The sequence below is a fragment of the Rhinolophus sinicus genome, linkage group LG02 (genome assembly GCF_036562045.2).
Source record: "Rhinolophus sinicus isolate RSC01 linkage group LG02, ASM3656204v1, whole genome shotgun sequence".
NCBI classification, from domain to species: domain Eukaryota; kingdom Metazoa; phylum Chordata; class Mammalia; order Chiroptera; family Rhinolophidae; genus Rhinolophus; species Rhinolophus sinicus.
In genome coordinates this window covers 56,349,326-56,373,190 of record NC_133752.1, presented here as the reverse complement: position 1 = coordinate 56,373,190, position 23,865 = coordinate 56,349,326, and the positions used below count along the sequence as shown (strand labels likewise).

At 36.0% G+C, this 23,865-nt stretch overlaps 1 protein-coding gene across 3 annotated transcripts in view; it reads left to right on the top strand.

Moving 5' to 3' along the window:
* The window catches only part of MTHFD2L (methylenetetrahydrofolate dehydrogenase (NADP+ dependent) 2 like), a 97,366-nt gene that overhangs the window by 23,164 nt on the left and 50,337 nt on the right, over nucleotides 1–23,865 (top strand). For all 3 annotated transcript variants that reach the window (XM_019720739.2, XM_074324454.1, XM_019720747.2), the window contains 2 exons: nucleotides 11,154–11,306; nucleotides 12,467–12,574. In XM_019720739.2, coding sequence (XP_019576298.2) covers nucleotides 11,154–11,306; nucleotides 12,467–12,574 — 261 coding nt within the window. The remainder of the gene's footprint in view (nucleotides 1–11,153; nucleotides 11,307–12,466; nucleotides 12,575–23,865) is intronic.

The window sequence follows — 23,865 nt, the reverse complement described above, 5'->3', positions numbered from 1 at the left end:
TTTACTCTCAGATCACTCAAGAGAATCATGCAGGGCAGAAATAGCCTTTGCGTGATGTGTAGGTTCTAACTCCATAATTATTTTTTTATAGCTTGTGAAGCCTGCCTGTGACATTGTGGCAGTTTCTGTGGCTATAGGAGAAAGAGGCTAAGGAAGGGTGGAGAGCCAGGCCCTCCCCTTTCTGGCCTAGAAAACACCTCCCACTCTGCCTCCAAGCTGTACTGTGTTCTTAAATTTGGGGGTGGAGAAGCACAGTGATATTTGAGTCACTTCCCATTCCTTTTTCGTCCCCTCACTCCTTGATGATGAAATAACTCTTAAATGATATTGGGCAAGGGGTAAGCACCTGATTTAAGTATTTCCTGTCATGAAATCTTGATGTAGAAGCAGTAAGGTATAACTTAAATATTATTTATTAAGAATGGTGAACATAGCTTCCAAAATTATGTCTCATTTACTCCTAGAAAATAATTAACTCATTAAGAGGGTGTAGCTAAATAATTTGATTAGGCAGACATTTATTTCATTAGAATGTATGTTCCAGAGGGTAAGAATTTTGTCTATTGGTTCTCTTATATGTATACCCTAAACCCTTAGACAAGTACCAGGTACATGGTAGACAGTACGTATTTATTGAATAAATATGTAAATGAGTGAATTTTCAAGGGCCTTGTATTCACATTTATTATATAGCATAAAGCTATATGATTTTCCAAGTCCTGAAAGGAAGGAATAAATGAAAAACAAACATGAATCTCTTATATTAAATTTACATCAGAGGACATAAAAGTGCTATGTGTCTAATAATGTACATGCAAAGGTATTGACAAATCAAGATTTTAATGAAAATCACCTTTGGTTTTTTATTATATTTTAAAAGGTAGACGTCAGAGTTATAGAAAGATGAGACATCTTTTCCTTATGGCAGCCTGTTCTAGTTGTCCTCAGCTGTCCACTAATTTTGTCTCAGTTTCTTCATTTATTTAGTAAATGTCTAGGCACTGTTCTTTGTGCTAGGAATACATCAGTGGAGAAAAACGATGAAAATTTCTGCCCTTGTAGAGTACTAGGAAAGACACACAATATAAAATAAACACAATCAATAAGCAATCATATTTATTAGAAGTTGATGTACTATGGGAAAAATGAAAAAGTAGAGCATGGCAAAGAGGATTGGGATGTTGGGGTACAGGTTGTGTTTTTGCTTTGAAAAATTTCAAACGTACAGAAAAGTTAAAAGAATGGTGCAGTGAACACCCATATGCCCCCAACCTAGATTCTATAATTTTTAACATGTTGCTATATTTGTTTTGTCACATCTGTCCATTTATTCCTCCATCAATTCATCTTATTTTGGAAGCATTTAATGGTAACAACACTTAATGTACCCCTAAAACTTCAGGGGGCATATTATTAACTACAGTTAAATATTTATATTTTCATGTGAAATTTATGTGCATTGCAATGCAAACATCTTAAATATGCTAGTCTGTAAGTTTTGAAAAATAAAAACTCCAATCTAACTTAAACTCTTATCAAAATATAGAATATTTTTATCAACTGAGAGCTTCCTCTTTTCCCAGTCAGTCCCTGCTCCTGCTTTTCATCCTCATCCTCAGGTAACCACTGTTCTGATGTTTTTCACATGCATGTTGTCTGTTCGAAAACCTTCTTTTGTAAAGTGCATGTTTAAGAAGCTCATTTAACACGTTGCGTACGGCGGGGTTTAAATCCCTCGTGAAGATTCTCGTGATCCGTACGCAACGTGTTAAAAAAACAGATATTTTCAAAATTGAGGTTTGAGGATTCTTTATATGTCCAAATATACATATGTGTTCTTTGTCAGATATGTGTTTTGCAAATAGTTTCTCCCAGTCTTTGGCTTGCCTATCCATTTTCTTAGTGGTATCTTTTCATAAGCATATCATTTTAAATTTTTTGAAATCTTAATTAATTTTTTTCATGTTTTATGCTTTTTGTGTTTTGTTTTGTTTTTCCTAGGAAAACTGCCTGTACGCAGCACACAAATTAAAAGTTTTTCTCAGAAACTATTTAGTTTTATCTTTTATGTTTAGGTGTATAATCCATCTGCAATTAATTTTTCTGTATGGCATGAAGTAGATAATTGTGGTTCATGTTCCCCCTCCCCCAATTTGGCTATCAAGTTGTTCAAGTACTGTCCATTGCAAAGACTTTCCTTTTCCCATTAGATTGCTTTTGGAACCTTTGGGAAAAAAAATCAAATGACTGTATATGTGTGAGCCTAAAGCTGGGTTCTCTATTCTAGTCCATTGATTTATTTTTCTATCCCTACATCAGTACCACATTGTCTTCATTACTGTAAATTTGTAGCAAGTTTTGAAGTCAGGTGTTATAACTCCTCTAAATTTGTTCATTTTCAAGATGTCTTTGGTTATTCTAAATCCTTTTCATAGCCATATAAATTTTAGAATCAGTTTGTCAGCTTCTACCAAAAAATCCTCATAGGATTACTGAGATTACTAGACATCCAGCAGTGTTTTGTAGTTTTCAATATAGAGGTTATCTTCAAAAATTTTAAATTTCCTCCTAAGTGTTTTATGATTGGTAAGCTATTGTAAATCGATTTTTTTAAATTTCGTTTTCTATTAGTTGCTGCTTGTACAAAAATACAATTGATTTTTTTGTATATTGACTTTGTACTCCGTGATCTTGCTAAATTCACTTTATTGGTTCTTTTGTTGTTTTGTAAATTTTTTAGTGTATTCTGCATAAACAACCATGCCATCTATGACTAGAGAGTTTTACTTCTTCTTTTTTGATCTTCAGGCCTGTTTTTTTCATTTCCCTACCTTATTACACCAGCTAGGATCTCCAATAAAACATTGAGTAGAATGGTGGGAGTGGATACCCTTGCCTTTTTCTGATCTTGAGGAAAAGGTTCAGTGTTTCATTATTAAGTAAAATGTTAGCTGTAAATTTTTTTGTAAATACGTGTCATATTGAAGACTTCAAGCGTTGTTTTAATCTTGGTGAGCCACAGCTGCAATTTGTTTAGTTCTCTTAGCCTTAGATGGACTTCTTGGAGTTTGCCTCCTATGTGTGTTGTTCAGGAGTCAGTCACAATTTGAATCTCCTCTCTGTTGCTTTCTCCTTTCCTGGTTATATCCCTTCAATTTCCAACTACTGTAATTGCCCCAAACTTTGTCCTTTGATTCCTTATGCAAGTAAGTCTGCAGATTTCTATCCAAATTCTGGCTGTCCCATGTCTAGAAAACCTTAAATGGGAAACTCTTTCAGTGACATTCCTTTCTTTCAGATGTCCACTTTTCTAAATCTGTCTACTTTTAGTGACTCTGCAGTATTTTCAGATAGTTGATTTTAATACAATTTTTCCAATGTTCACAATTGTATTCTGTGAGAAGTTTGGTCCAGTATAAACAATTTCAACATTATCAGACATGGAATCTACATTTTCAAATAATGTGGTTGGAATAGTCTTTAAAGAGAATGTGGAATTTAAGCTAAGATTTGAAAGACGAGAGGGACTTAACCAAAGTGATTGTTGTTTTTTAAAATCCTTCAGGCAGACAGAAGAGTGATAGCCAAGGTGGGGGGAAATGCCTAAAATGTTGGAGGAACAGCAACAGGAGCAGGGATTTGAGGAGAAGAGTGGTATGATCAGACATGCATTTCAAAAATATAACCCCTAGTTTTTTTTGGTAAATAGATTGTATGGATGCAAATGCGGAAGCAGAAAATTAATTAGGAGGCTGTTGCAAGAATTCACAGGATAGATAATGGCTACTCAAACCAGAGTAATATCATTGGACATAGTGAGACTAATGAAGTGCTAGGTATGTTATGAAGGAAGAGCCAACAGATTTTCCAATTGATTGGATGTTAGGTGTGAAAGAAAGTAAGGTGTTTAGAATGGCTCCATGGTGTTTTGGCAAGTAGCACAAAAGAATGGAATTGCCATCAGCTGAGCTGGAGAAAGCTGTGGGTGAATCATTTTAATAAGACAAGGTCTGTGCCCTAAAAGACAATCATAAGTGAGAGAGATAATTAAATAACTAATGTGATCAACTAACTGAACTAATGTGCTAAGAATGTTTTATAGTAGTTCTATGGGAAAGCGGAGGAGAAAAAAGTATTTCAACTTATGATGAAGGAACAAGTGACAATGGATCAATGTATTGAAGAATAAATTGAGTGTGAAAGAACAGGGAGGAAGGAATTAGTAATGGAAAAATAATCATGAACAATATCACAAAAACGCAAAAATTAATGCTAAGAGCTTGGGGATGGGAGACAGTTTTGTGTGACTTGAGCTAAAGATGTGTAATGAAGATGGTTGGAAAAAGGATGGAGTACTTTAAGAGAGGAAATGATGGGGAAAAGATATAACCAAGCTAAAGAATATATTATTTACTATGCTAATGAGCTTGCAGTTATCCAGTAGGCATTAGGGAAGTAGAAAGAGGTACTTTTAAGCAGTAATGTAAAAATCCTTGGGTGGAAAATACCCAGTAATTTGTTTTGTTTCTTATTTTTCTGTTCCTTGGCCAAAGGCAATTAAACATATTGTAAATAAATCACAAAAATGTAGATTCAGTGTTGTAGTTCTATCAGACATTTCCTGAGCTGTTCTAGCTCAGTGTTATGAATTTAATTTGATGTGTGTGTTTTCTGGCATGATTTAATGACTTCTCATGATCTTAAATAGAAAGGAACAACATTCACTTACAAAGTGAATAATGCCAGTTTCTTCAGTAATTTGGGTAGGGAATTAAGTGGTTAGTCGTTTGCTAGCTCATCATGAATCAAAAATGTTTTATAACCATTGTGAAAATATTAATGCTATTGAATCTTCTCTTCAGATTTTGGGCCTCAGGGCTGAGACATCAGGAGATTTTCAGTAGCAGTCAGTCAAAAGAATGACATATATTTATTTCTCTTACTCATATAACAAAAGGTAGTATTGGTTGTAAAATGTATGATGCTTATTTTGCATGTTTTAGATATACATATTAGTTAATCTAGGAACAGTGTTGTTGGAAGCCTAGAAGAAATAGTATATTCCTTGAGATACTTTAGAATTATCAACTGTCTTGCTTAGAAAGGGTGGGGGGTCCTTTCTACTTTAAATTTTTGAGCAGTATTCAAAGTGCTTAATATTTATGATTTCTATGTTATACAGAAGGAAAAACTGGTTTTAGGGCAAAAAATGTGGATTTGAATTCTGGATCCTCCTCTTAGTAGTGGTTTAAGATCGATTGAGTCTCAACTCTGAGTTTCTTTTTTTGTTTTTTTATAAATCTATTGCTGCTCACCATTTCCTGTAGCCATTTTATGTTTTGTCTTCTGGTAGCGTGGTGTCTCCATTATTTCTTTGCCCATGTATTTCTGTCTGTTATTTTAGTGTGTAGTAATCTATGTTATTTTCCCTCTATTTCCTCTTTTTTTATGTTATGTGTCTCAGTTGTGGATTTTTTGTGTGTAGTGACCATTAAGTTTATGTAAAAGAAAGTTGCATATATACAGTAGTCCATTTTCTTCTACATGCATCTTATCTCCATTTCGCTTTGCAAATTCAGACCTTTATCTCCTCCCTTTTTATGTTTTTATTATCACAAATTATCCCTATTTATGCTATGAGTTTATTTCTGAGTTGCAGTGGCTATTATCTTCTTTCCTTTTTTTTACGATTTTACCTCATTTAACCTTTATGTTATACTTAAGCATATAGTGCCCTCCCTATTCTGAATAAGAGTTGCAATTTTCTGTTTCTGTCTGTCTGTTTTAGTTATCTTACTCATAGTTGTGTATCCTTTTGTCTTTTTGTTCCAGGTGCAATAACCTCCTTCAGTACTTCCTATAATGCAGGCTTTGTGGTGGAAAATTCCCTCAGCTTCTCTTTATCTGGAAGGACCTTTATTATTCCTTCACATCTAAAGGATAATTTTGCTGGATTTGCAAAGTTATGCTTGGCTGGTATTTTCTCTCTTCTAATAGTTTGAATATTTGATTCTATTCCTTCCTAGCTTGTAGAGTTTCTGCTGAAAAATCTGATGATAATCTAATGGGTCTTCCTTTATAGGTTACTGTCTTCTTTTTTCCTGGCTGCCTTGAGAATTCTTTCTTTGTCATTAATTTTTAACAGTTTTAATATAATGTGCCTTGGAGAAGTCCTTTTGTATTAACATAATTAGGTGTTCTGTTTGCTTCTTGGGTTGGATGATTCAGTTCTTTCCATAGGTTTGGGATGTTCTTGTTGACTATTTGAATAGACTCTCTGTTCCCTTCTCTCTCTGTTCTTCTTGTATACCCATTATTAGTATATCACTCTGATGGAGTCAGACAGTTCTTGTAGAGTTCTTTCATTTCTTTTACCTCTCAAGTCTTTCACTTCTTCCAGATTTCTGTCTTCAATATCACTAATTCTTTCCTGCATCTGTTAGCTCTATTTCTTGAACTCTCTATTTCATTCTTCATCTCTTTTATTGAGTTCTTCAGCTCCAGAATTTCAATTTGATTCTTTTTTTTTTTAAAGTTTCAGTCTCTTTGGTAAAATATTCCTTTTGTTCATTGATTTTATTTCTGAGTTCATTAAACTGCCTATCTGAGTTTTCTTGCATTTCATTGAATTTTTTCAGAACTGCAATGTTAAATTCTCTGTCATATAAGTCACCTATTTCCTTGTCTTTAAGTTTATTTTCTGGAGATTTTTATTTTGCTTTCTGAGTTGTCTTGTTAACTTGGTTTTCATAATATTTGATGGACTATTTCTCTGCCTAGACATTTATAGGAGTGAACTCTGCAGCTGGTTGTTAAGAGGTCTTTCTTTTATTTTCCAGTAGGTGGCACTGGAGCACAAGTGTTTGACTTTCTCTGGCACTGTTCCCAGTTCTCAGATCTCTGCTGGGTGCTGGAAAATGCCTTGTATTCCATGGGGAGTTGTGCGTCTCCTCTGTGACCAGGTTGCCTCCGTCTCAAGGCACCACCCCTGTGGGAGAATGTGCTGAGCAATGTGGTTCTGAGCCCCTGAAATTCCAGTGCTGCCCCTGCAGCCAGACACAGTGCTGTGCTTCCTGAGCTGTGCCAGGAGCCTCTGCTTGGATCAGTGAATGAGTGGGGGCAGGATGGGCTGGGAGAGGTTGCTGGTGTGTTTGTAGCTTTTTTCTTCTCCCAGTAATGGCAACTGTCAGACAGCCGCTGCCTCCTCATCTGTGTAACTCCACCCCCTTCACTGGTATTAGCTGCAGTGTCAGCCTGCTGCTCAGGAACTGTCTTTCCAGTTCTCAGAGCTGTAGATACTCTGCTGTATAACCCAACACTCACTGCTACAGCTTCTTCTGGGTTCCTCTGCCAGGAGGTGAACTCTTGGAGGGAGCGGGGAGGCAGCCAGGGTCCATAGCGTTGTTTCCTGCCTGGCATTGGCGGCTGCTAGAACAAGGCTGTCTCAGTATTTGCTCTTCTGTATTCAGCTTCTGCTCTGATCGCTGGGTTCAGCCATATAATATGCTGATCACTCAGGCAGGAATGGTTGGGGGAACAGAGAGTGCACCTGTAGCCGGATTCCTCCCCTCTCTCGAGACCTGCAGTGAGCTCTGTACTGCATGCACAGTACTTATCTCTGCTCTTCTCCTTTCCTGCCTCCCCTGTTTCCCCGGATATGCCCACCTTCAGATGTTTCAATGCACAGATCTCTCAGACATGTTTGTGTGTTGTGCGTGGAATCCTTTGTTGACTTATGGCTGTTCAACTTGTTGTAACTTCAAGGTGAGAGATCAAGGGTACCCCTTATGCCGCCATGCTTCTGACGGCACTGCCACATTAACCAAAATTTTGAATTTAGAATTGAACTAATTTAAGCCCTAGCTCAATAATGGAGATTTCAAAATAATTGTTTTTCTTTTCATTTACAAAGCTTTTGATTTCATTAAAAAATATCTATGGCATGAACCTTCTGCATGAGTGATTATACAGTAAAGGGGCCGGCTACAAAATCTACATACAAAAGTTCATTGCATTTCTATAAATTAACAATGAAATCTCAGAAGAAGAAAAAAAAATCCTTTTGATATTGCAACCAAAAAGAATAAAATACCTAGGAATACACTTAACCAAGGATTTGAAAGACCTGTATACTGAAAACTATAAGACATTCTTAAAAGAAATTGAAGAAGACACAAAGAAGTGGAAAGCCATTCCATGTTCATGGATTGGAAGGATCAACATAGTTAAAATGGCCATATTACCCAAAGCAATATACAGATTGAATGCAATCCCCATCAGAATCCCAATGGCATTTTTTAAAGAAATAGAACAACAAAATCATCAGATTTGTATGGAACCACAAAAGACCCCAAATAGCCAAAGCAATGCTAAGAAAAAAGAACAATGCTGCAGGGATCACATTCCTTGACTTTAGCTTGTACTACAGGGCAGCAGTAATCAAAACAGCATGGTATTGGCAGAAGAACAGACACATAGACCAATGGAATAGAATTGAGAATCCAGAAACAAATCCACATAAATATGGACAGATAATTTTTGACGAAGAAGCCAAAACCATGCAATGGAGAAAAGACAGCCTCTTCAATAAATGGTGCTGGCAGAACTGGGAAGCCACGTGCAAAAGAATGAAACTAGACTGCTATCTGTCACCATGTACCAAAATTAATTCAAAATAGATCAAAGACCTAAACAAGACCTAAAACAGTAAACTACATAGAAGAAAACATAGGTACTAAACTTATGGACCTTGGGTTCAAAGAGCATTTTATGAATTTGACTCCAAAGGCAAGGGAAGTAAAAGCTAAAATAAATGAATGGGACTATATCAAACTAAAAAGCCTCTGCACAGCAAAAGAAACCATTGACAAGATAAAGAGGCAACCAACCGAATGGGAGAAGATATTTGCAAACAACTCCTCTGATAAGGGGCTAATATCCAAAATATATAAGGTACTCATACAACTCAACAGCAAAAAAACAAACAATTCAATTAAAAAATGGGCAGAGGACCTGAAGAGACATTTCTCCAAAGAGGACATACAAATGGCAAATAGACATATGAAAAAATGCTCAACATCACTAATCATCAGAGAAATGCAAATAAAAACCACAATGAGATATCACCTCACCCCAGTTAGAATGGCTATCATCAACAAGACAAATAGTAACAAATGTTTGAGAGGCTGTGGAGAAAAAGGAACCCTCACACATTGTTGGTGGGAATGCAGACTATTGCAGCCACTATGGAAGGCAGTGTGGAGGTTCCTAAAAAAATTAAAAATAGAATTACCATATGACCCAGCAATCCCTCTCCTGGGTATCTACCCAAATAATCTGAAAACATTTATCCATAAAGACATATGTGCTCCAGAATTCATTGCAGCTTTATTTACGGTGGCCAAGACACAGAAACAACCAATGTGTCCTTCGATAGATGAATGGATAAAGAAGTTGTGGTATATATACACAATGGAATACTATTCGGCGGTAAGAAAAGGTGAAATAGTACCATTTGTGACAACATGGGTCAATCTTGAGATTATAATGCTAAGCGAAATAAGTCAGACAGAAAAAGTAGAGAACAATATAATTTCACTTATATGTGGTATATAAACCAAAAACAACGAAAGAACAAGACAAACAAATGAAGAAACAAAGACTCATAGACAAAGACAATAGTTTAGTGGTTACCAGAGGGTAGGAGGGGAGGGGAGTGGCAGATGAGGGTAAAGGGGGTCAAATATATGGTAATGGAAGGAGAACTGACTCTGGGTGGTGAACACACAATGTGAGATGTGATGATATGTTACAAAATTGTATACCTGAAATCTATGTAACTTTACTAACAGTTGTCACCCCAATGAACTTTAATTAAAAAAAAAGTGAATCATCAACATCATCACCATCACCATCATCATCATCATCATCCAGATTTTAAAAAAACCTATTTTTGTCCTCAAATAGTAAATTAATCATGTAATTTTTAAAAGTTCTGCTAAAACCTATATAAGTTTTCTAACTGCAGAGAAAACAGATGGAGTTCTTACTCCCAGATCATTATAAAATGAATACAATTCTTGAACTTGAAAAACTTGATCGGAGAGACCCAATTTCTATTTGAATATGATTTAAAATACTACTTTCTATATGTAAAGGACTTTGGTAGTCTAATAATGACAGATTGGATCTATTTAAATAAGATGGCAGGAGTGTCACTTCTAGAATATCAAAGATCTTTGATACAAGGCATAGGTCTTTGAAAACAATTTGAACTTGGGCTTTGATAATGTTTTAAAAATAGATTCTGAATGGAATCTATTATATCATGGACAAAAACTTTAATGTAACAAATGTACCTTTATTTTGATATTTTATGCACGTGGATTAATTGTTGTGTTTAGGGTAAGCTAAGCTACTCTGCACAGAATGGGAAAAGCCTGTTTTATGTTTCTGTAGTTACTACTTTTCCGAATGAGATGATTGGCATCTCATATCTCATTTGATTATTTCATCACTGAAGTTATATTCTTTTTCTTTCATATAGGAAACCATAATGCTATTTTGGATTTCAATGTTCTAATGCTTCAGGGAAGTGGTGTGTGTGTGTGTGTGTGTGTGTGTGTGTGTGTATGTATGTTTTAGAGTTGCTTTTTTGTTATGTCATTTGGAAGCTAGGGACTAATAATATTATGATTATTTTTAGCACTAACAAAGTCCTTTTAATCTATAATGCTAGAAATATTTAATGGAAGCCTATTTGAAAATATCTTGTATAGTAAAAATGCAAATTTATTATGCAAATAAATTACACAAATTTAAATATGCAATTTATTTAGGAAGAGACTTATCACCTGGCTGTTCCCAGATCTCATTGGTATTGTTTGTTTCACAGATTTTTCCCTTTCACTAGGCCAGACACTGTGGCCCAGTACTTGCATAATCTCTGTTGCATAACAACAGTTAATTACAGCTGTTGATCAAAAGCACTTTGGCTTACTGTTTTTGTGGCAAGAAAAGGAACAGAATAATGATTTTATGCCTTCACTGAAGCTGAGTCATAAGTGAATAGGTTGTAGGGCCTCAGATTTCATTTTCCAGACCTCCAAATAAAAAACAGTTATAAAATGAGACCAATTTTATTTACCTTTCAGACCATGTGGATGAACGAACAGTATGCAATGGAATTGCCCCTGAAAAAGATGTAGATGGATTTCATATCATCAATATTGGAAGACTGTGCCTTGATCAGCATTCTTTCATACCTGCCACTGCCAGTGCTGTTTGGGAAATAATCAAAAGAACAGGTTGGTAACTTGTGGTCTACAGGTCGTGGGCACTAAGTGCCAAACAAAGTATTTGTGTTTTGCCTTGATGGGACCATCTCAGTTCCACTGAGTGAAAGAATATGATAAGCCGTAAAACGTCAATCTGTAGAAAGATATAAAGTTATATAAGTCGAAGAATAATTAAAAGAAAAAAAACACTGAGGTTATATGTAACTGCTCTTACATTTTGTACGGAGTGAATTTTCTAAATAGTAGATTTTCTTCCCTAAACAATATATTTTTATGTACATTTTCCAAAATGTATTATTCCTTTGTCTTTAAAAATAAAATGTGCTGAACATATTTGAATCTCTAATGACCTAGGTTTTTAATATAAACATTTACCCTTGAATTGGGTTCTAAATACCGTATGTAAAGTCCTTCTAGCACCTCAAGGTGTGTAGAGATGTGTACCGCTACATTAATTGACTCCATATTGCCTTTTATATTGGTGATTCTCCTGCCTCCCTCACTGTCACTTCCATGTCTGACAACATTTTCTCCTTTCTAATTTGCTGTTTTCTGATTAAATGAGAAAATTTCCAAGGGAAAGCAGATCCTAGAATCATCCTAGAATGTTAGTACTTGAAAAAATCTTAATTGTAACTTGTTCATTTTACTTATGAAGAAACTATGCCCAATAGAGGTAAAGTGTGTTAAATTGCAAGTTTTATCTTTCATACAGTTTTAAATCCCTAGTACTTCTCTCCTATGGAATAAAGTGCATGAACTTTTTGAAAAATACTTTTTTCCCTATTCATTTTGTCCCAGTTGTGGTCAAAGTGTGATTGCCAATTAAACTTGACATGTTGTACTTTGCTTATTTTATAATTAGCAGTTAATATATTTTTAAATCTCTGAACTTCTGATTCTTCATGTGAATCTCAATGTTTAAAAGTAATTAATGGCAACTTTAAAATATCTGTGTTTTTTTAGTTGAAGACATAATTGAGAGAAAGTAACAAATGCACAAAGTGTAAAAACAAACATTTATAAATAACGAATGTGGATACATTATAGACAAGCCACACACTAATCCATATTTAACTAGAAGTTTTTAAAGAATGTTTCAGTTGGCTGTTCAAATGTTTGATTTGCTTCTTCTTGTTCTTTATTTAAATTAAACTCTGTGTTTTAAGGGATTGAAACATTTGGAAAAAATGTGGTTGTGGCTGGAAGATCCAAGAATGTAGGGATGCCCATTGCCATGCTTTTACATACGGATGGAGAACATGAACGGCCAGGAGGTAGGTGGCACCTTGGAGATTCTCTATACTTTTACAATTTTCTTCTTAAAATCATCAAATAAAGATATTTGCAATTGTGACTTAGTGTATGTGTAGGTTTATGCAAACAAAGATTTCCCTTATTCCTCATCTGATGACATGAGTGCCTTGAAGTGAATAAAGGAGATACTGGAAATATGTGGCCCCTTTGTTCCTACTTTTCCTTTCGGCTGTGCATACTTTCTTTAAATCCTTAGCAATATAGACATTAAGAAAGATGGAAAGCCACTAGATACATAAAATCACATGTTGGTAGACATCTGCATGCTTATACGTGCGCGCGCGCGCACACACACACACACACTCACACAAACACCAACATACAGATATATAGATTTCTTGTTAACCTTGGCAAATTCCAGTTTCCTAATCTCAGATTTCCAAATATAATACTTGTTTTAGGATCTGGGTTGACATATGCACATGAGATAATTTTTTAAGCTACAAAGCCCTATGAAAAAATATGCCCGATGATAATATATCACTTATCTAAAATGATGAATGATGAGACTATTGAATATTATTTTTCCTTCCTGAGCCTAAGGATTTAAACATTGTCACAAATCAAAATGTGAATGTGGATCATAGTAAATTAGAGCCTCATAGTGACTCCAGGTAACTAAAAAGTCTCAGTTTGAAGAGCTCTTTGAAAGACCAAACCTGATGGATTGAATACGGCTTTTTTGATAACCATCTACAAAAGTACATTTCTAGTTCTACTATTCACTTACAACTTAATCTATTTAGTAATTACCTATCTATCTCAGGGTATAATGAAGATATTGATTCATATTTGCTTTTATGTAAGAGTTTCTGTGTTAAACAATGGAAAATAACCAGAAAATTTACCTGGGTATACTGTTTTTGTTGGAAATTTTTGACAAAGAGCCAATAAACAGATTTTTCTTTTTCAACATTTCGTTTTCAAATCTCATCAATAACATAACAATAACATAGCTGTACAACTTGCAGAATACTTTCTCATGAACTATGTTATTTAGTTCTCAATAATTCTGGCATATATTAATATTATGTTCATTTTGCAGCTAAAGGAAATGAGCTTTAGAGACTTCAGGTGACTTAGCCAAGGCCACACAGGAAGTAACGGATCAGAGCTGGCAGCCGGGTGCTGACTGTATGGTTAGGAAGATAGACTTGGAGTCAGACCCTCTCCTGCCAAACCCTGTGTCCTTGGACAAGTCATTTAATCTGTGTGAGCCTCTACTTCCCTCATCTGTAAAATGCATATAATATTAATATTGCCTTCACTGGATAATTGTGAAAATTTACCAAGATATGAATGTAAAGCACTAATTACAGTGCCTGACACAGGTAAGTAAGCCCGTGGTACATGTGAACTGTGGCTATTATTTCCATTATTATGCATAAGTTCATAATCTGTGACCATACTAATCATAAAGTTTAGAGTAACTTGATCCAAGATTAGTGATGTATTTTTCACCTTCATTTGATATTCTTTTTTTCTGGTGGGTTTTATGTTTGTTTTATTTTGGATCAAATCTAGTTTTTGTTGTGATAATTTGCATAAATGTAGAATTTAAAAAGCCTATCAAGTATTTGATTAGAAATATGATATCATAAAACTCCAAATCATACTTTAAAGTGCACTTCTTCTTGTAGATATCAATATATTATATGCTAATTTCTTGATACATTTCAATTTTGAATTATTTGTCTATATAATAAGAAAATTAACTTACTATTCATGCAGTTTTAAAGTATATATTCCTATGTCATAAAACATTAACTTTTAAAATATTGTATACTTTGTGTTATAAAATATTTTCACTTGACTATATGATAGAAGTGTGGTTAGTTATAGCACTGATTACTTCCAAGCCAGGTAGTTAAATTTACATTTATTATAGCGGCTCTTAGGTGCTGTTATAATTACAGTATCTAAAAGGTAATAAATTATATTAAAAATGATGTTGGACAGTATATAACATGCGTGGTGTTTAATCTCATGCATATTTAATAGGAGTATGATGACCTATATGATGTATGTAATGAATTGTTGAGAGCTGCTTACTGAAGATTTGGAGTCTGTGGGAAAGTTAATATTTCAAATGTCCATGTCTCCTAGAGCAGTAATTATGTGTAATAACTATGTGTGCATTGTTAGCTAATAGAGGTAATGAAGGAGGATTAACTCAGCCTATTCATATCTAGAGACATTGTTCTGATGACACTCACAATGTTGAGCATTCAGTTCACACTGTATTTCTTTGCCAAAAGAGATTCAGAACCCTAATGATTCATTTGTGTCTTAGAGCCAAAGATAACACTTTAGAAGAAAAATGGCCATAATGTAATTTAACTTGATTAGTATATATCTACTCGTGTCTAGCTGTTAGTCTTGATTATCTAGGATGTGGATCCCAGCTGTTTGGCGAGAAAGAGCACCTTTTAATTCTTCAAGAGCTTGAAATACGTAGAGGACTGAAAATGTGCTAAAATCTTGAGGTCACAGGGTGGTGCAGGTACTCCATTCTGTAGAATACTGCAGGGTGATCACCTTCTGCTTAGGACAGGTCATCACAGAAGGCTTTGTAGAGGACATGACATTAGAGCCAGTACGTAGTTTATACAGAGCAGGTGAGAGATGGTTCCTGTCCTCCAAGAGCTGCCAGTCCTGCTGGTGGTGCTGGGCATGAGATACAAGTATGGATGACTTATAATCAAATGCATATAATATTAATATCTCCTCCAATATAACATCTGGGAAAGCAATTATAAACATGCAGTGGCACAAAATAAAATTTGGCACCCTTAAGAAAAATTATATTTGCATTGGGAAGCCCATGATTGTGGGGGACATAAAGAGAGTGACAGTGGAGAGTCTCGTCTTATGAGCCCACTACTTACCAGGTTGTTTGAGTACCATTGTGACCCTCTATCGACCACAGTGTATTCTTTTAACTTCTTTGTATGTAATAACCTACACAGTTTCACCTTCTTTCAGAATGAAAATTGAATACCATTGGCTTTAGCACAACGTCTTTAGTTTTAGTTTCACTGTGAGGAAGCAAGAGAGAAGTTCTGCAGTTTCTGCAAAACAGTTTTTTTTTCCCTTCAAGATAACAAGGTGCCATGATGATGATTAATCATCAGCAAAGGAATACAGAATCTGATTTTATTTCAAATTCTTTTAGAGAATTAGTGAGCTTTTTCTGCATGTTTTTATAGTCTTATGTAGGACATCTCATCTAAATAGATCCCCCTAAATGGCCACAACACGGGCCTCCTTTAACTAAAAGGTTGTGGTGTCCTTGCAGTGGCATTGATTCTGGGACTTGGCCTGGCAACCAGCTGATTTTGCTTCGAGTCTGTGGACCCCAGGATGTTCTTGATTTCATTCAGGCAGTATGCATTTAGTACTTGTTCTCTATGGAACACTGTGGGGGACAGTGGCGAAAATGACTTAGTCTTCGGTTTCCAGAAGGTGATAGTCTGCATCTGCAGGGTTCCTCTTTGGACACGGTGTTTTCTCAAAGCACTGCTTCTGCACTGGTGTTCAGCTTTTGCACTCAAGCTGCCCTTCTGCTACAACTTTCTGTATATCAGGTATGTTTTATTCAAGGAACATCCTATCTAAATGGATAAACACAAGATATTTTGCCAATGGAATGCCTTTCCTTTGTGAAAATTAGTTCCAGTTGTGAACATGAACTGTTTGCCAGCCCAAGAGCATTGTCTCCCACCTACAGGAGGTGCCTTCAGGTAGTCGCACGGAGTGGATGTTCGAGGCCGTGCAATGAGAGGTGCATGGTATGTGTGATTAAGCTCAGCCTAGTGTCAGATGGGGCCAGACACTCTCGGGTTTCAAAGAGAGGAGCCAAATAGAAATGCCTGGAAATGCAGGAGTGATGCAAAGCGATCATGACTGAGACTCAGCCTTGGCACTGGAGTAGAGTGAGATGTTTGCTGCCTCTGTGATTGAACTGTTGTCAAACTGGGGCAGGGAGGATGGCAGCTATTGGGTCTCTGCGCCTCCCATCCTACTGCTCCTAAGTTACAAGTCCTCATGATGAGATAGTGGGATGTTAGGTTTTGTGATGACTTCAACTTCACTCAATTACAGCTTTGAGTTTACATAGTGGAAAGCAATAGACAAGAACAGATACTTGTCCTAGTCTTGTTTACTAAGCTGAATAATAAGAGTGCTGTTTCATTGTCAATGTCTCCTAAATTCAGCCAGTTAGGATCTGGAAAGCACTGTACTTGGAAAATACCATATATTCTCACATCACACAACTGGGTCTATTACGTTGTTCAAACTAACATTAAACATTACTTAAAATGTAAAGTGAAGTGCAAATCTTTCTCTTTTCCTTTCGTTTTCTCTCTTTTGCCATGACCTCAGAGGCACTGACTTTATTACCAGCACAAAACATCCGTTTTTGATGTCTCTAAGCCTCATTGTTGAAGGCATCACTCATACGGATGTTGTGGTCTGCTCCACCCCACCTTTTCACCCTTTCCTTCTGTCCCTTTCTCCCTGGTACCTTCTGCTGAAGCTGCATAGAACTACCCACTCTTCCCCAAGCACTGTCTCTTCCATGGCTCCTTGCCGGTGCACGCCCTGTTCCCTCTCTGGAATGCCATTTCCCATCACTCACCTGCTGTCCTCTCATCTCCCACCCGTCTTTCAAGATGCCACCCAAATTTTCTAAGTTTTAAGCGTTGTATATGCTGCCGTCACAATAATAATCCTACTGCATATTGATTATCTACCTGTTCCCTTTTCCTACACACACAGTAAACATGAACTTATCAATGACAAATATTTTGTCTTAGGCTTTTTGTATTTCTGAAATTTAGCACAGGGCTTGACCTGTTATAATGCAACTAGTCAGTCAATCAGTGAAAGTTTATTTAGTGTCTCTTATGTGCCATGTATTGTGCCAGTATTGTAGAAAGAAAGATCGCAGGCAAGGGATTTAAAATAAAACATCGTCATTTATTGCAAAAAATCCCTGTTTTAATACAGCTATTCCCTGTATAATGGAAGGAAGGAGAAGAGAGAGAAAAGTAGCTAGGTGCTTACCACACACTAATTCCTTCATATTTTAAAATTATAGGCATTTATATAGAAGTGTTACTTAAGACTCCTCTTTCCCCAAGAATCTGGTCACAGGGGAAGAGAGTGCCGCGTGACCATGACAAAGGGGAGAAGAGATCTCAGGACTCTGGGATGGGAGGGCAAGTTCTTGCTGATAGCATTAATTGAAAGGTCATAGTGTTTCTCTGATAAAACATTTAGTATTTAACATTTTGTATACACTAACATTTTTCCCTCAGCTGCTGACGTGTAATGCTGCCTTCTGACAGAAGGGCTGATTTCTTTGTCACTAAGAATGGGAATGCTATGATGAATACATTAGATATTGCCCTGTCTTCTTGAGCTTACACTCTAGTAGGAAAGACAGTCATGAAACATTTAGGTATAAATGGTTAATCATTGTAATTTTGCCAAATGCTGCAAAGGAGAAGCAGAGCTTCCTATAATAAAAATCTTAGTTGTAGGAAGGAATGAATGATTTCTAATTATATTTACATATGGTTGTTATACCCTTTTTTTGTCTACCTTCTGTTACTGTTGTAATGGGATGTTTTTATTGCATACTTTCTGTTGTTCTTCACTTCAAACTAAACAATCCCACGTCAGGCAAAAACAAAATTATCTTCTACTTGAAGTTATTAAACATTCCTAAAATCTGGAAGAAAGTAGTTTGCTCTCTACAAAATAAATAACTCATACCATGAATATAAATGATGTGATTATTTTAAAAAGTCAAATTAATGCCAAGCAGTGTTATGTAAAGGTAGCTAAGTGCTTAAAAGAATGTGGGCTGTATTCTGTTTGATCAATCGATACCCGTGAAGTTTCTTCTATTTTTTTTATTCTTCACTTGCAGTTTGTTGCTCTTCTTTTATGTAGGGTCTTTTTCTGTTTCCCTTTGTGAATATATCTGTAGACTCTCAGGACTTTCCAGCATTGGTTCTATTTGCCCCCTCCCTCATTGTTCAAATCTAAGCTCTTACTATCATCCTTCAGCACCCCACATCCTGAAGGTTCCCTCCTGCTCATCCATTATAGCTCAGCTCAGATGTAACTTCCTCAGCAGGATTCTCTGATAATCCCTCTCACCCTGCTTACACACACTAGTGAAGAACTTTTCCTTTGCAACAGTTACCAGTTTGTGATTGTCATTTATTTGTGTCATTATTTGATTAATTGTCATCACACTCACTGGACAATTAACTTCACAAGAGCAAAAACCAGATGTGTGTTTCTTCCCATTTTATCTCTAGCATCTAGCAGTCTAAAAAGTCTTCATCCAATAAATGAATGAATAAATTTACCTTATTTGTAGACCAAGAGTATCATAGAATAATACAGCTATTCCTATACTGTATTATTAGGAACGCTGATATACCACAAGACCTTAAATAGGTTTTAATTTTTTAAAAAGGGGAGAAGAGTTGGCCAAATTAGTTTGGGAAATCTGGGTCAAACAAAATCAAAGATAACTTGACTGTGATATTTCCAAAGGCATTAATATAGTAATATAAGTAAGCACTGTGAATCTCTGACAGAGTAATAGTATATAGTATTGGACGCTGGAAATTGTATATATATATATACAACACATTTCACCCTGATTACATATATATATATATGTATATATATGGCACATATGTATATATATGGCACAGTGTATATATTTGTATTTATATTTGCTCTATTTGTACTAGCATATCCCAGAGGTCTACCCTTTTTCTAGGAAAGGATGAATAGGAAGGCCGTCAACAGCACATTGTTCTTTATGATGTCTCATTTTTCCCTCTCAAATGCAGGAGCCTGGAGAATACTTATTTAGTTTTAGTCTATGATCTTGTAAGCATGTTTGCAGAATCAGGCGTTTTAGTAAGAGTCCTGAGTTTATTTTCATCTGTTAATCTTGGAAAGCAGACAATAAATGCAAACTTTATATAAAGCTTTAGCAAGCAGACCTCATACACACACCTAGTCAAAACTACTAGAAAAGGAAAGGGCAGTACTTTTGCTCATGCTAACACTTGCCTCTGTCCCATGGCTGAGCTCACTGGCTCATTTTGGATAGGCATCAGCAGGGTCTGATTGCTTTAAAATTTAGTTTTTTTTTATAGCTTAAAATCCGTTTCACATTCAGGAATACTACTGTCAACCTGACCTGGTAATTTGTTACCATGGAGTATTTGGTCACTGATTCATGTGGATGATTCAACACATTTCACCCTGATTAATAGGAAAATAGTCCTAAAACTATAAGACTTCAAAGCCAACATCTTCATTTGTAACTGCCAACTTGTTCACACTGTAGTTGCAGTCTTGATGGATAAAGATCAATTCCTGGGGCACGAGGGCCTCGTGTTAAATAGCACAGACTCTCTTAGTGCACATTCTGTCCCTGCACTTCCCTGCAAGATAAGAACATATGAGGTCCTTGGGAGAATTGAATGAGCTAATTCCTCCAAAGAGCTTGGGGTTCACACATAGTAAGTAATTGATACATATGTATTAGCTACTACAGTGTACTTATTCTGAAAAGTATTTAAGGTGGACCACAGCAATATCTAATACAATGCAAATGAGACATAGTTAAGAAAATGGAAAGCAAGGCCTGGAACTAAAATGGAGCCAAGAAAAAGGCTATTACTAAAAATAGGCATATCATTAAATCTTTATGGGTATATTCTCACTGCCAAGCATATTGCTTTTTATATACTAGTGCTGAATACATATTTGGTGAACTTATTTAATTGAATATAAACTATGCCTTCTATGATTGTGTTACTAATTTCGTCCTGAGAGCTTTTTTGCAAGGGAAAAAAAAAATGACTACCCAATTAAGTGTCTTTAAGATTAAAAATAAACACATGTTCAGGATAAATAAAATATTTTCTGATATTAAGACCAAAAAGTAATTTCTCCTGAGGGTTCTTATAGGCAGGAAACTATGTAACAGACTGAGTAATATTAATAATATGCTTTTAAATTTAATGAAATGGCCACATTTTATAGAGCTATTAGTTTTATTATTTAAGCACAGATTAAAGCTACTGCTGGCATACATTTATCTTAATTTCACTAAACATTTCTTCTCATTTTCTGTTTCTGTTTCCCAACCTCTAAAGCAGTGGTTCTCAATCCTAGTTGCCTACTACAATCATCTGGGGGCTTTTTAAAATATAGCTGCCCGAACCCAACGCAGAACAATTAAATCAGAATCTTTACAAGTTGGACTTCAGCATTAGTATTTTTTTGTAAGCTCTATAGACGATTCTAATGTGGTCAGGGTTAAGGATAACTACCCAAAACATTGGAGTGAGCCCAGGGCTTTGTGTCTTATTCCAGAGCTATTCCCTAAGCGATCCTTTCCAGCTCCATAGCTTAAATACCATCTGTATTCCCCCTTGTACACTGACCCATGTAACCACCATCCACTTGGCAGCTCTTGGATGGCCAGTAGGCACTTCCAAACTTATCATACACAAACCTTCACTCTTAATTTCACTCCCCATAGTCTTCCCATCTTAGTAAGTGGCACCATCACTCCACCCGGTTGCTCAAGCCATCCTTGAATTTTCTCTTTCTCTCACACCCCATATCTTATCCATTAGCAACCTGAGTAAAATATACCCATGATCTTACCACCTCCACTAATAAGATCCTAGTCCAGATAGCCATAATCTCTCACGTGGTTCACTATAAAATTTATGAAATAGTTTCCCTACATCCACCCTTGTCCCATCTCCCATACATAGTCTATTTTCCATATGGTGGGGTCTCAGTCATCCATGGCTTTCCGTAACACTCAGAACAGTGTAACACTGAAATAAAATCAAAATTCCTCACTATGATATGAAGACCTTTTGTGATCTGACCTGGGCTCCATCTCCTTACTCATTTCCTACCATTCTCCCCTTCCATCACTGCCCTTCAGCCACAGCTGTCTTTTGCTTTCCTAGAATATATCATACATGCTCATGTGTCAGGGTCTTTGAACTTGGTTTTCCTTCTTCCTGGATATTCTTTTCTGAAGTTATATACATAATTTATTTGCTCACTTCCTTCAGGTTTCTGTTCACATGTTACCTCCTCAGGCTATTCCTGACCACCTTATAAAATAGCACCCTTGCTATTATTCTCCACTCACTCTACACTGCTTTCTTCATAGCACTTATTACTATGTAAAATTGTATTAGATATGTATTTGCTCATTTGTATATTGTCTTTGTTGAATAAATGTATACATGATTTAGATTCAATAATTTTTTATCACATTTTAGGACAGATTTTTAAAATATCTAGAGACAGTGGTGGTTAGGATTCAGTCAGTCCTCCCTAATTTTCTTTCTCTCAAAGGAACTTTGAGATAGGTGTTTTAAAGGAGTTAGATTGAAACAGTATTTGACTAGTTAAAAGTGAAATCAAAATCCTTAGCTGTCATCCACATAGTGGCCCAAGGTGTTTGGACGATAACTGAGGGACTTATACACAGCAAATCAAGACCAGCCAGGTCTTGACCAGATACAAATGCATGAAAGCCTGGCCCATTTTAAGCATGAACAGAGTGCTTAGATCTGAATGCTCTGTAATGATACCTAAAATTTTTTGAACAATTTAATGCAGAAAAAGCAGCTGAAATGGAATTCTGAGTCAAGACAGTGCAGTGTTATTTTAAGGTCCATGGACTGCTGTTCTGGTGATGAGTACTGAGTTTTCCTTTCTGCATTTTCCTCAGTAAGTTTTCTCTGTTAAACTATTGAGAATGACTCCGTTTTTCCTTATCCAGAAAAAGTAACAAAGCAAAACCCTACACATGAGATTCTAGCTCCTATTGGGTTTTCCCTTTTGCTTCATTTACTGGTGCAGGTACAAGCAGGTATTTGAAGATTTGCCTCATGGCAAAAGAAGTTGAGACTTGTTCTATGTTGTTAAAGATAGATCTAGAATCATGGTGAAGTTTGCAAAAAAGTAGACTTCAGCTCTTATAAGAAAGAAGTTTTTAACCATCTGGGCTAAATAATAGGCCCTTCTCATGTTTTTATGGAAAATAATTTACCATGGGAAAGAATGGGCAAAGCATAGGGGTATTGAAGCAGAAGCAAAACAAATTCCTACTCCTATCAAGAATCTGTCTTCTTTAAAATCTTTTAACTGCCCCTACACTGTTCTCAGCTAGAGTAGATGGCAGTCTGTGCCAGTACTGTAACTCCTGCCTCCTTTTAGCATGGAACCCATCACACTCTATTATAATTCTGATTTACATACCTGTTTTTCACATGAGAGTATTGTGTATCTCCATTGCTTAACATGGTTCTGGGATTATTTCTTGATTATTAAATAAATGAAGATAAGGAATGACCTGGAAGTGTCCAACAAAAGTAATCTCTTCATTTAGGTAATTTTAACAACAACAACAAAAAATGATACTTTAAAATGAAGCATTATTGTGATGTTTGTTCTAGCTTTTTTTTAAATAGCAAATATTATTTTCCTCACATTGGCACTCTGTGTGTTGTCAACAACTCTTTGCTGCAATCTGCAATTTTGCATAAATTACAGAGGTAATGATAGCCCAGAAAACTGCCCAGGTGGCTCCTAGCAGATAATTATCGATTGACTGTGGACTTTTACCTGGTAAGAAGCTTATCCTGCCCAGCAGTTAATTATTGAGTTCTAACAGAACTCTAAGATTCTAGGAGATAGGTTCTAAGTCTTTTATTCTTGCTGTATCTTACAAACATGAAATAAAACACTGGGCACAATGACGTTAATTAAGACTCTGTTTATAAAAAATTTTTATCTGGGTCTGTGTAATAGAAAAATTAGGTCCTCATCAGGGCCATTATCATGAGCAATAAAGAGATAAAACTGAGTGTGGGAAAAAGTCATCTGAGGGTCAGAGCTGTGCATCACTCCATGGAATAGCTGCTGCAGCTTCTTAGTACTGGTTATCTGAGAGAAAAAGCCCAGGAGATATAATAGAAGGGATTAGGAGCAGTAAGCCAGAGGATTCATTGAAGAAAAGTAAAGGGACACCAGAACTGAAAATAGGAATGACAAGAATTTTCTCAATGCCAAGTAAAACACGTTAAATAAGAATATTGTTAGCAGGTGTCAAAAGTTCAGACATAACAGAAGAAAAGCCGATGATCACCAAAGTAGTAATTAGTAC